Here is a 13579-nt window from a genome sequence, read left to right as displayed (position 1 = left end):
GTGCTCATTTTTGCATTTTCAACAGATGACCACAAAACCGTATAGAACCAGATACGATCGTGATCTAGTAATTCAGACGATTGTGTGTTTGAGACTGTGTTTAGCGTAAGGCATAATTTCAGAGAAAAAACTATGTGAGATATTTTCTACGATAATTATAATCAAATCTTCTGCATAGAGAGAATGGTTAGGAGCTAATTTTGGCACACAAATTTATGCAAACTCTCCTCAAACAACCAGAAAATGAGACTTTTTGAATATTTTCACACTTAGCACAAAAGACAAAAACCGACAACAACCGATTGATACGGCTTCTGTTGATGCAAAATGAAAAGATGAAAAAAAATGAAAAGAAAACTTGTTGTCATTAAATCCGATGCTTGATTGTTTATGTGTTGGCCGATTGTTGGCGACATGCGATTTTTATGAATGAATAAAGTGAAATTTTTTGCCCCATCTTCACAGTTTGTTCACACTCTGCCACGAATGTCTGATTAATATTGAACAAAAGATCATAAAATAATTATTTATGGAAGCAACCGTCAAAACCGTGCCTGTGCTAAGATGTGGCCATTAGCCATCAATAGAAAATGTACCAGCGCGACATGATCATCAGTTGTTTGTACTAATTAAACGCTGACGTGCGATACCGGTTACGAGTGAATCGAGCCGAAGTTTCTCGTAGGTTGGAGGTTCGTCTTTACTTTTCCATTTGTATCACCAGTTCATTGTAGCCGGTTCATTCGTTTTGATTCGCGCAAAATATGACCACTTCAATCATAAGCTCATATCGCTCCGGCTTGCAAGACATATTGAATCATTAATTTTTTTCGGAGCCGTGGATATGATAACGATAATCAGTTTCCCATTTGAAACTTGAACACCATCATTATTATGAATGGTTTCAATGCATGCAATTTATTCAATCGAAACGATTAAATGTTCACATCATACACAACATGAGCGCTGCCATCATTGATGAAAACTCCACGATACATATATAATAAATCGATGCAATTCGGACGAAGAAAAAATAAATAGATGAAACAATCAATTTCGTATCGATTTCATTTGCGGCTTGAATTTTACTTTCTGCAACAGTAACAACAACGGCAAAAAAGCGATGAAGAGCAAAATACCAAATATTAAATTCAAACATGGTAATGCAATAGTGAGCAGCAGATTCACTTTCTTTCTAAAAAAATAATACCACGAATACATCAATTTCAATTGCTTAAACGTTACTCTTTTTTTATTCACTCGATAGCGAAATTTTATACAATATTTATAGTTTTACATACATTGTGTTCTTGTGTGCCGACGATATTACACACTATTTGTTTACTTGCCTCTTTTTCAAACCTTAGGTCTATCTGCGAGTGTGTATTAAATACGTTGTTGTTTTTTTTTACAAAGATATTTTTGAAACCGAAATATGACTAGGTGCAAAAACGCCTCAACGCCATTACCATCGACGAAACGTTGAACTTACAACTCATTAAAAAATATATGCAAAGTCCATTTGATTTCCCATTTTTTAGCTGCGTTTTGTATGTGTGTATGTGTATGTATTGATTTGGTCTCTCTTTCGGTAATTCCGTTCGTCTAAGTTAGATTTAAGCAGATTTGTAAGGCTTTGTATATTTAACTCTATTTTCTAGATGCTTCTGTTGAACAAGTGCTTTTCTTTCATAGGTTTTATTTTAATTTGTGATTGATTTGTGTTGCCTATCACATAAAGGCCAATAACCGACTAGTTGCAATGGAATGAATTTCATTTTCGGATTTTGACAAAATTCGATGGCTCAGAACGCAACGAATCCGTCAGATATTGAGTACGAAGTGTGTGTTGGAAATAACGTTTCTCATTTGGTGAATTCAATGCGTACACGATGGGCTGGATGTTCGATTGACGCCACATTTGCCCTATGTGCCTGTAATATAATCAAACGTTTGGTCAATTTTACGTCATTTTTGAAAGAAATCTTGAGCAAACGCTCACATTTTATGACTTACGCATTAAAATCGTGTTTGTTGATGAAGACCGCACTGATGCCGGTCAGCACAGCGATTATGTTTCGATACAGCAATCCATACAGGAATGAAAAGAACGTTGAATTCAACAAAATTGATGGTAAATTGATTTTGGTCACTTTATCCAACCAAAGAGCACAAATAAATTGCGGATTCTGTTTTCGAAGCTAAGAAAATAGAAGCAAAATAATCATGTAGTCATACGAATTGTATTGTTATCGACTATATCAGACGATAAATAGTTAAACTACAGCGTATTAATCGAAAAATCTCCTAATTAAACTGCCTTATCAGAATGTACATTGTACAATCAACGGCGTTGATTCAACACAAAAGCCATTTTACCTGGAATATTACTTTCGGTGAGCGACTGCACACGACGATTCGCTTGAAGCGTTCGGGATTGTTTTCAAAATATCGCGAAATATTCGAAACGATTTGCTTGTTTGTTGAGCCCATCAATAGGAAAATGTTAATTTTTTCATGCACATCGAGCAAGTGCATGAGGTCATTGAATTGTAGTATCGGTTCATTTGGATGCTTTTCACTGAAATTTAAATAATTATATTTACAATACGTAGGTTGAACGATACCGATCCGACGATTCATTGATGTAGGCTTCGTAATAAATAAATAAATAAAATATGCAAGTCATAAATTACCATAATGGATGATTTTTCGCAATGTTCATCGATTTCAAATCGTCCAATTTTTTTGAGTTTATTTTCGAAAAAGACACCTGAGGCTTATGGGAAGCTTCATCAAAACCATTTGGCACTTCATTTTCCAGTCGGTGCAATGTTTTCTCATGCAAAATCACCAGTTGGCCACATTTCGTTATGTCCACATCCAATAAGATATATCTACACGATTGCGCTACGCACTAATTGAAATAGAAACGGGGAAAATATATTCAATTCCTTGGCGTTGATTAATTAATTTAGAAAAAATTGGAACATAAAAAAAAATCTCAGATCATTTTATCATACAAGAGTGAAAACTGCAGAAAAAAGAACGATCTTAGTTCTCTAAGCAATGTTAAGTTGGAAAATTCTCAATTTTCTTCAATGAAAATTCGAAAGAAAATGTCAACCGATTTCAAATGTTTAAATATCCTTACTATAAGCGGCAAAACAGCTTTGGAGACTTTATGAATATTTCAAATGTGTCGGTTAGTTCCAACTTTTCCCGATAGGTGGCCATTTATTGACATGTATTGAACATTGCTCAGTTTGCTATAATGAACTGAAGTTCGAAGTCTGTTTTTCGGCAAAACAAATGAACTTTTTAACGACAAGATAATTGATCTTAATAGCATTGTGCACTACGATTCGTTTGTTGATTAGTTGTGCAGAGCACATTAATAGTTTTGGTTGAACATTTCGTTCAAACTCCGAATGGTTTCAGTTGGTTGCATAAAATCAGAAAGGTAAGTATGGATTTATGCAAAATCACAGTGACTGCTATGAAGGCGAAAGTTGATCCCGGTCCTTTTAATTGCAGAAAAAATGACAGAGCCTTCACCCAAAAAACCCACGTTGAAAGTTGATTATTCAGTAGTTGGTAGCAGTCAAAGTAGCTCAGTGACAAAAACACCGATCGAAGAAGGCAAATCATCAGAAGCCGAAGGATACGTCCCCACAGAACCTGATCCGATGGAGGAAAAAGGCCTAAAAATAGTACATCTCTCGAATGAGTGTCTAGAGAAAATATTTCACTACTTAAACCTGACCGATTTGACGAATTCCGCCGAAGCAAATGTACGACTTGCTGCTGCAGCAAAGAATGTTTTTACCCAAGTGCACCAGAACCATCGTCTGTTTTTAAAGTCACGCGGCCAAGTGATTCAAATACCCGAATGGCATCCCCCAATCGACTCGGACAATTTCTCGCTCAGTCCAACTGTTGTAGAAAATATGTTCAAACATTTTGGCAAATATATTCGTCGAATCAAAGTTTTCCATTCGATCGGTGGATTCAACACCACACAAAATTATAATGTGGCGTATCAAATAGCACAGCATTGCAGTGAAACACTGGAGGAGTTGGAATTAATCGGTGCGACGGTGTTTAATGCGATGCGTTATCTTCAAAAGCCATTTAAACGTTTGCATCGATTGGTTTGCTGTGAAATTATCACCCGATTGTCGCCAGTCGATAATTTAAATGAACTGTTCCCAAATCTACGTACACTTGAACTCCACAACGTATTCCATGTATTCGAGTCATTTAGATTGGAGCAACATTTTCCACATATGGAACATTTCGCCGTTTTTACATTCCCATATTTAAAATTCGATCCAACTTACATTCCGATCATTCGTCAAATCGTCAATTTGAATCCACAACTAAGAGGCATTAGTTTGTACGATATGAAATCGGCATTGAATGATTTTTCATTGGACACGATGCCGAATATTGAACGGCTTGAAATCGGCGGACGGCTTATGTTTCCACGGCCACCATTTGATTTCGGGAATGTCACAAGTCTTAGATTGATCTATTCCAATGAAAATGTATCGAACTCCAAGGAATGGCGCAATTTGCCACCGCAACTCGAACGATTGGAAGTGGTTGGTTTCAAGATCAATGACCGTTCAATTGCGGTTATTCATCAATGTCGGAATTTGAGGTCGTTAACCGTAATGTCCTTCGATGAAATGGATTTAAAATGCGTTGAACAACTTGCCGAGAAATTGCACCACATCGAAGAAGTGGAATTTATGTCGAAATTCAACGAAAGCTCAACAATAACAAACGCATTCTCTGCAGCACTCGTTTTCATACAAAAGTGTAACACTCTGCGCAAGGCAACGGCTACCATACAAATCGAAAAGGCTGAGGCTCGATACCGAATCAACAAATGGCATTACATCAAATCGAAGGAATGCTCGGAGGCGTATCGCGAAAAATTGAGAAAAGTTTTAGTATTTGATTGGTGGCGATGGTCGATTCGACATCACGTGCGAATTATCGATTTTCTCAAAAGATGGCAAATCGGGCCATGCTTCAGCGCATCAATGATTAATAATTGCATGCAACAATAGCTTCAATTGTTTATTCATTTGACGTCATCGAATTTTTTTTCTCTACTTTTCATGCATCATTATTTATTGATCATAGATTATTTTACGCAATCTACAATTGTAAGAATGACGAAATAAAGATTAAGAAATTTTCATGCAATTCAAAGCGTTCTTTTCTCCTTCATGTAATAATGTTTTTGCAGAGCTAAGTACAACGAGAATGATAGAATAGATTACTTTGTCTGAGAGACGCTATGGAGCACATTCTATTCGGTCTATCGAAGAATATATGTGTCTATGTTTGTGAGTCGGAGTGCTAATAATAAACTGCACGATTTGCGATCTTATTTGATTAACAAGTGCTGAACTACCGTACAAATAAGTTTGTTCGTGAGTTTGAATTTTTAATGTCGGAATTTGTAATTAGGTATTTGACCCAATTTCACCTCTATATTTGGCTTTACAATTAGCACCGTTTGCTACACCACCGTTCTAAAAACTGATACGACAAACAAGAGATATACACTTTTCCATTGACTTACTTTTTCAATTGAAGAACGTGAATTTTCCACACCATCCAAGCAAGCGGCACGGTTTGCAATCGGCCACCATTCAATCGTATCACTTGAATCGCATCGAAGATTTTGCTGTCGTCCCGTTGAACATTGTCTGCTGTCGATATGTTGATTACCGCCAATGGCATCGATTAAGTTTGGTGGTAAATTCGGTTGTTTCAATCGAAAATATCGACTGAGCACAAATATTACAACTCCAACACAGAACAAAAATCCCACACTTGTGGCGCAAGCCAAATCATAAACTAATCGAATCGCTCGGAAGATAAACAAGAACACTTTGAATAAAAAACTCAGCAGTGATGATATCATTTTTTCTCTTCTCTTATCGTTTCGTACACACAACAACAATAACAAAAAAAATCGTGCTTTAAATTGCTTCACTTTCGTGTTGGAATTTCACTTAAAGGCGCTTTTTCAATTAAAAAAAACTATGTTTACATCCTTTACTTCAATTTAAAAAAAAAACTACGCTTGCTATTTCCGTAAATCTATGACTGACTAGAGCTGATATTCAAAACACATCGATAAAAAAAGAAGTAGAAAAAACATGATGGTGGATAAAACATGACATTTCGGCGTTTTGCGTGTGTGTGTGTGATATGTTTCCTGATCACTAGCGGATAATAGACTATAAACGCATTTCTACTATAGAGGGGTGGTACCTTTTCTCCACTCGTATCACGCTAACGTGTTTTACTGTTTTGTTTCGGGCTTGCTCGGTGTACAATCGAACGTTAGCAGGAGCGATAGCGGAATCATTTGAAATTATCGCTTTGAGGTTAGAATAAGTGTCTCGTGATTAAGGCTTTCAAGAGAACAAGGAAATAAAAACTGATTTTGAATTTGGATTTTTGACTTATTTTTACTTTATTTTCAATAGAAATAAAGCTTATGGTAACGAATACATTGAAAACAACTTTTTTTTATTCCAATGAGATCATCAGTAAATTGTCAGCACATCTTGCTAAACTGTGACCTTTGTTCAACGACTCCATTCATGGTCATCTCGTGAGCGCTGCTTTTCGATGTTTTCACTCCGTGTTAACTAATTGAGGAAAGAAAATGCGAATTGATTAGTAAAAATGCAAATTTCAGATCAACAAACAATTTGTTGATGTAAATAAGCTTCAGTGAAAGTATGTGGTTATCATAACTACTCAAAAGTGTCCCAAGGCCTGGGTTTATAGATCATCATGTAAAAAAAAATTGGAAGAATAATCAAAAGATGTTTAAAGTATAATTACCTGATGGCTTTTGACTGTGTCGATTGTGACCATTGCGCTCGAGCGATGCTATTTGAGGATTGAAAGGGTTAGTATCCGTGTCATTTGATTCTCAACAAAATGGAAATTACTTGAAACCAAAACGAACTGGTGCAAAAATATATTTCTTTTTTCAAAAACAAAACGTAAAAGAGTTCAATGTAAAACAAGAAACTCTTGGTGGGTAAAATGGTACGAACATCACAGACTAAGCCCCATTGTGGTAGATTCACAATCGAAACCGATGTCCGATTGAAAAATCCAAATCATATCTATAGATTCTGGCCGGTTTGCAGAAGCGAACATTCATCGCAAAAAATCGAAAGACCCGTTAAGGTTTTTCTCACATTTTATAGGCAAAATACCGACAACTGCAATGAAATGCTTTACGCATCAGTACTTTCTACTGCAGGCCCGGGGACTTTACCCAGGATAAGTTTGAGTTACCAGGAACTCGTATGTAATCCCGTGAGTTTGGCTTGAAATATTCGTTAATACCCGCCGCAAAAATCGCATTTTTCATTGAACTCAATCGAAAACTGAAACAACCAACTTGGCAAAGGACGTTTTGGTTTCAAATAATTTTCAAATGTGGATAATTACGTTTCGTTGCTGATCTGTAAAGAAATAAATGAAAAAAAAACTGCATGAGTTTCATTGTATAATCAAATTGCTTCGGAGAAATTTGCTTTTGATTGAATGGATCAGCACTGCAGGAGTATCGGCAACAAAATTATGTGAGTGTGATATTGTCATCATATCCAAATTTCAATGAAAATTGAGTAGAAATTGTTCGGTAAATTACCTTCTTGTGTTCACCGATGAATGTTGGTAGGTGTGCACGAAATGAAATGCTTCATCTGAAACGAACAGGAAAGAATACGATTAGAGAGAGTCATTTGAAGCAAGCTAGATGAGTTTGGTTTGTGGATCAGAGTAATACAAGATTATAATCACATAAAATCAGGTGAAACACGGATTACAATAACATCATGTTGAAAATATGTGATAATAGATAATAAAATGGCCATCAATCGAGCTTACCTTCACGACCAAGACTCCAACACATTCAGTTGGTACTTAACATTGGCCCGGCACCACGTGGTTACATTTCAGGTGACCTAACCTAAAAATTGACAAATCAAAAGCAAAATATTAGTTTTTCTGCTACTTTTTCCTTGCACTCAACATAGTTTTGTGACGTGGATTTTGTGTTACGAAGGTGTCAATTCGAAATAAAATGATATTTATGTCGAATGCGACCCACGAACTGCCGTTTGCTATCGCACACGAAATATAACAAAGAATTGCAATTTCCATTAGACACAGGAATTGAATTTTACCACAAATGTGCTTCGTTGAAAAATTCATTGGATCGAATGAAAATCGGTTTGAAAACTTACGTGATTTTTTTTCTTCTTCAAACCGGAATATCCCATAAGAACTTGTTCAGCTCGTACAATGAATATAGGCGACGCGCCCACGTGGCTATAAACACCAAAAGAGCAACAAAAAGAAACACAAATTATTTTTTCGTTCACAACATAAGATTCACGTTTAGGTACATTCAGAGATGAAATTGTATTATTTAAAAATTCCATGCTTGTAGTGATAAAACTTGGTACAAGCAAACGATGACCAATAAAACATTTCTATACGCAATACTACGAGCAGCAACATGAATGGCAAAATCATGCACTGAAGATACCTGAGTGCGATACTATGGAAAATTTGACGAAAATTCATCAAAAAATTAAAAATTGTGAAAAGAAAAACTTACAATTGAAATGGATGACTCCATTTTGAAACACAATAAATGCGATTCTTTGTGTTTTTAGTGGAAATTTACAAATTGTTTTCTTCCGATTGGGAATTTTAGATGTTGACTCTCCAAACGCCGAAATTGAAAAGAGCGACTCCGTGGGGAAATGTAATCACGTATGCGATGCTCGAATCGGTAACCACTAAATTGTTCGCATCAACAACACTTTCGGGCAAACGTACTCTCATATCAAATGTCATGGATTTTTTTTTCTCAACAAAAACCGTCACTTCATCTTGTTATCAGTTAAATTTTTTTCATTGATAACTTTAATTAATTTTTTTTTTTCAAAATGAAATTTTTGTCCCAGTTTTCGCATGTAAATCGATGTGAATAGTTTGTAGTTGTTTTAATAGTTTGCCGGAGTGTAGACCATTTCTTTGCCGATGACATTACTATTGTCTGTCATCGTTGATGTGTGTATGATGTGTGAACCGTAAAACTTTCTATTTTTTTTATCGAATAAACACACAGATAGACATTGCCGAAATTGATAGAAATTTACGATATTTTTACGAGACTTTTATGTGAAAAACTCATAATTTTCATGAGCAATTCAACGAAAATAACTATTGACCCACACCATTCATTCCTCCATAATTGAAAATCCGTAGATATTCTTCCGAAAAATCGCGCATAGTTCATTTGCCTAAGGAATTAATTAAATTAGATTGTTGTTGTAGTCATAAGTGAAAATTGTTTAATGAAAATCATCGGCCGAACAAGTGCGTAGATAAAGTGAAATTTTAAATCGAAAAAGATGAACAGCTTGGGTTGGGCGATTATATTCAAAATGGGCTGTTGGTGCTCAAAAGAGACCATCATCATCGGCGGTACCAAATATGTAGTTAGAGAGCGTATAGCGCAAGGGTAAGTACAAACAAACGGAAATTCAATGACAATGACAATGTTCTAACCGAAACCATGGTTTGTGTGATTGCAGGGGTTTTAGTTTGATAGATTTAGTGGAAAATGCGACAACCAAACGAAAATACGCTTTAAAACGAATCACCTGCCACAGTATCGAAGACCAAAAGATTGCGATGCGAGAAGTGGAATTAACACGATCAATTAAGCATCCAAATGTAGTGGAAATTATTGACTTTGAACTAAAAGGCGATGCCGACATAGTGATAAACACCATTAGCCATGTGTACATTCTCTTTCCATTCTTTAAAAACGGGTCGCTACTAGATCATCTGAATATGCGAGCTAAAACCAAAGATCATATGGCTGAATCGCAAGTGTTACAAATATTCTTGGGCATTTGCGAGGGATTGAAAGCATTGCACGAAGCTAAACCTGAACCTCTAGCACATCGTGATTTGAAAACAGGTATAAAAAAAACTCACTTTCGTTTAAATCATCAGCCGTGACTGTTTCATATGACCGTCACTTTTGACGTTCAATGCGATGGAAATTTGGTTGAATTTCATTTTTTCTCTTCCATTTTCTCATTTCAGCCAATATTTGTTTGTCTGATTCGATGGAGCCCATTCTAGTCGATTTGGGATCATGCACGGAAGCACGAGAACAGATTTGTGGACAACACGAAGCCCAGAGACTTCAAGACCAAGCTGAAGAAAGATGTTCAATTGTTTATCGCGCACCGGAATTGTTTAACGTCCAATCCTACTGTATGATCGACGAAAGGACAGATATTTGGTCGTTAGGCTGTTGTTTGTATGCAATTTGTTTCTTCAAGTGTCCTTACGACATTATTTATGAGAAAGGTGATAGCGTTGCATTGGCCGTTCTCAGTGGGAATGTTGATTTTCCGACAGATTCACCGTATTCGGAGGTACATTACTTTCTCATTTTATTCAATTTTTTTTTATTGAGCCAAACTCAATTTCAAAAACCTTTCATCGCAAGCAAATAATAATAAACAATAAGACTTTGCACTGAATTCCAACCATTTTTATTGATTTCTTTGCAGGATATGCACAACTTGATCGCATTTATGTTGAGAATTAATCCAATGGAACGCCCGTTTATCTACTCCGTTCTCGAAGCAGCCCAAAGTCTGATAACAAAATTGGAAAGTCGCGTTTAAATTTATGAGCATTCCACATCATTTTCCCAGAGAGAGTGAGAGAGAGAGTGAGAGAGAGAGTGAGAATGGGCAAAATGCACCTAGCAAAAATACTATAGTCAATTGTATATGAGATTCTCTGAAAATTCGCATTTGTATTGTAAATAAGGACTAAGTTGTAAAAATGTTAAAGAAAAATAAGACTATTCAAGGAGTAATAACGCTTGAAACAATAACAATTTGCGGTGTCGTTTTTATTGTTTTATTTATTTGATCGATTTTATTTTCGTAAAAGCTTCTTTTTGGTTTTATTTTCATAGCCAATCAAAAATAACACAGGCAGCTGGACCTGTTCAGTGTTCACACCAAAGCCGATTACTTCTGGTTCAAAGTTGGTTGGATTTAAAAAAAGAAAAAGAAAACTCAAACACAACAAGTAATCATGAAAGAACGTCATAAATCAATAAATACTCTTGATTTGCTCAAAAATCAGAAATTCGTGTTTGTTGCGAAGTGCGAGTGCGGGCGTTTGATGTGAATGATAAGCGAAGAAGTTTTCTGTGTTGGAAAAACCGCTCAGCAAACGGTTTATGAACTACCGCAATGTACTGAATAAAATAGCACTCAACAACTCCCGTCGTTGTAATAAACAGTCGCTCTCACGCAACAAACATTCATAATTTAGCGTTAGAGTAATCCAAATGGTTTTCAACAAGTAAGGCGTTGCGTTACGGTGGAATGTAATGGAATGTGTTTGAATGGTGGTTCGTGACGCATGGCATGTGTGAGTGAGAGAAAGAGAGATAGAGTGTACCATAGCCATGCGGCGTCGGTAGCGGTTAACGAACTGACAGCATATGGAAAATATGACAGAATACAAACGGTGTCATATCCATCCATCGCATGGATTGCCGACCGCCAGGCACACCACCGTGTGCATTTCGTTGAGTTTTTCTCATTTGAGCCAGTCAGTTGCTGACAGTTGTACATGAACCGTCGACCAGTGCACAGTGTGTGAGTTTTGTACGCTTCGCGTTTCAATCGTCATTGTTTTGAAATAATATCCAATTCTCTTTCACTCACTCGCTCACACACACACACCCAGAGAGTGAATACGAAATATCTACGGTGTGAATGTGTTTTTTTTTTCTCGGTCAATGAATGTAATGTGCACACGAACAAAAAAAAACAACAACAAACGAAAGACATTTTATTTTTGTTGTATCAATAATTCAATATGTTTGTCGGGATGGTCTAGTGAATCGGTTGGTACAGTCGCATACATGCCATTACGGCAATTATTATTATTGCCACAATCGTAAAATAGCGATACACACGTTTCGACTCGTGTGAAGTGTAGCGAAAATCTTATAAAATTCCATTCCGAATAAATGTGTATAAAATATAATAATAATTTTAACGCGAAACAGCGAATTTAAGCTGTGGTGTGTTTTGTGTTCAACGTGTGTATGTGAGTGTATTTTTTCCTCTTTTCTTCTGTTTCTCTGCTGGTGAGCGAACGAGCAAAATACGTGAATACAAAATGAAATGAAAATAAGAAAGAAACACCAACAAAAACAACAAAATGCTTGATTTTTTTTCTCAACGAAATTTAATGTGTGTATTCCAAAGAAATAAATTAAGGTTCGGCTGTTTGTTGAGCAAATAAAACAAGATCTAGAAAATACCCTAGGAAACATCGATGGGTATGTGCTACTGCTTGAGTCTGTTTGTTGCTTGCACGAGTTGCTGCACAATTGCTGGCATTTACGTTTTACAGTGAAAACTCCCGTGCTGGATGTTGTATTAAATGGCATAGTGAGAACTTCAACGTACGACAATGACGACGACGACGACGACGACGACGACGACAACAACAACAAAAGCGGCAAATGAGAATGGGAAAATATTCGCTTAATTAAACTTCATCTTTGCTGGGTTCATCTCTTCTTTTTTTGTCATTCTCTCTCTCTCTCTATCGGTTCTTGTAAATTTTTCTCTTTGCCAAATACCGTGGTGGCTAAAAATATGTGAAAAATTTCGGAAGGGAGTCGCCCGCCGAATTACGCTCATATTTGAACATTTAAATGCTGCACACGAGCCCACTGTCTCTATCGCTCGGCACCTAAACGATAGTTTACGACATTTTTACGTTTTCAATGAACGAAAAATCTATCAACGAATGCCCAGATTAAATTCAGACCAGCGCCACACAGCTCAAACGAATATTCAATTTTACAGTGAAAACAACAGAGAGAAAAAAAACCACAAACGAATGACGAGAGAAAAAAAGAATCATTAGTCGGACAAAACGAGAAGGACGGAGAATATTGTTGTCGTTAAAGTAAATGAGGTAGTGTTTGACAACGTTTTACGAGGTAAAAAACATACATAAAGAGCCGAGAAAAATATTTTTCTGTGCTTTTTTTCATATATGTATATGAATAACAAAAATACGCCCGAATTATTCAGTTTTTTGAGGTGAATGTATAGAAAACGACAACGATGACGAAGTCGACGACACTAGCTAACGATAATCGAGAGTCGAGAGGTAAAAAGAGAGAGAGAAAGCAACTTGAAAGGTTGTCAAGCAATTTCGACTACTGAAAACGACAACAATATAATGAAAACGATGTGTGCCACACAATACTTTAAGCATATGCAGTGACGATGTCAATACGAAGAAAGAAAAACAAACAACAATCAAAACGTACATATATGCAAAACGAAGAGAAAATATACACAAATTGTAAGCAAGAGGAAGACGGAAGAAAAAAAACTTACGAAACTTCAAACAAACAGATTTTGCTTTTTTGCCAAAA

At 36.2% G+C, this 13579-nt stretch overlaps 4 protein-coding genes and 1 long non-coding RNA gene across 42 annotated transcripts in view; 3 read left to right on the top strand and 2 right to left on the bottom strand.

Annotated features, from left to right (window-relative positions):
• Window positions 1-1220: 1220 nt before the first annotated feature.
• On the bottom strand, window positions 1221-6232 carry LOC129566950 (glycerophosphodiester phosphodiesterase 1). Its single transcript, XM_055443361.1, has 5 exons — window positions 5603-6232; window positions 2697-2917; window positions 2380-2581; window positions 2017-2201; window positions 1221-1934 (listed from the first exon to the last, which is right to left on the bottom strand). Exons 1-5 carry the CDS (start codon window positions 5945-5947, stop codon window positions 1775-1777), a joined length of 1113 nt encoding a protein of 370 aa, XP_055299336.1. The 5' UTR covers window positions 5948-6232; the 3' UTR covers window positions 1221-1774.
• On the top strand, window positions 3246-5220 carry LOC129566943 (uncharacterized). Its single transcript, XM_055443348.1, has 2 exons — window positions 3246-3463; window positions 3538-5220. The coding sequence occupies exon 2, from the start codon at window positions 3543-3545 to the stop codon at window positions 5079-5081; it is 1539 nt and encodes a 512-aa protein (XP_055299323.1). The 5' UTR covers window positions 3246-3463; window positions 3538-3542; the 3' UTR covers window positions 5082-5220.
• A 248-nt stretch (window positions 6233-6480) lies between the features above and the next one.
• Window positions 6481-8826, bottom strand: LOC129565209 (uncharacterized). Its single transcript, XR_008687589.1, has 7 exons — window positions 8681-8826; window positions 8304-8388; window positions 7945-8026; window positions 7706-7760; window positions 7504-7517; window positions 6883-6930; window positions 6481-6683 (listed from the first exon to the last, which is right to left on the bottom strand). It is a non-coding gene; the product is annotated as an uncharacterized LOC129565209 (long non-coding RNA).
• A 66-nt stretch (window positions 8827-8892) lies between these two features.
• Window positions 8893-10996, top strand: LOC129578580 (serine/threonine-protein kinase 16). Its single transcript, XM_055467352.1, has 4 exons — window positions 8893-9592; window positions 9666-10057; window positions 10186-10523; window positions 10662-10996. The coding sequence occupies exons 1-4, from the start codon at window positions 9483-9485 to the stop codon at window positions 10776-10778; spliced, it is 957 nt and encodes a 318-aa protein (XP_055323327.1). The 5' UTR covers window positions 8893-9482; the 3' UTR covers window positions 10779-10996.
• A 660-nt stretch (window positions 10997-11656) lies between these two features.
• Window positions 11657-13579, top strand: part of LOC129578397 (uncharacterized protein CG43867) — a 31355-nt gene continuing 29432 nt past the window's right edge. For 6 of the 38 annotated variants that reach the window (XM_055467249.1, XM_055467027.1, XM_055466965.1 and 3 more), the window contains exon 1: window positions 11737-12228. The gene's annotated coding sequence lies outside the window, so the exon portion shown is untranslated. Of the gene's footprint in view, window positions 12464-12537; window positions 13136-13161; window positions 13507-13579 lie in introns of those variants that run through there. The other 32 variants (XM_055466975.1, XM_055467222.1, XM_055467048.1 and 29 more) reach the window with 21 other exon arrangements.

Source organism: Sitodiplosis mosellana, unplaced genomic scaffold (assembly GCF_009176505.1).
Source record: "Sitodiplosis mosellana isolate CC-2019 unplaced genomic scaffold, AAFC_SMos_1.0 Smas_scaffold_1, whole genome shotgun sequence".
Taxonomy (NCBI): Eukaryota; Metazoa; Arthropoda; class Insecta; order Diptera; family Cecidomyiidae; genus Sitodiplosis; species Sitodiplosis mosellana.
The sequence above is the reverse complement of the archived record's forward strand: the minus strand, read 5'-3'. Positions and strand labels throughout refer to the sequence as shown.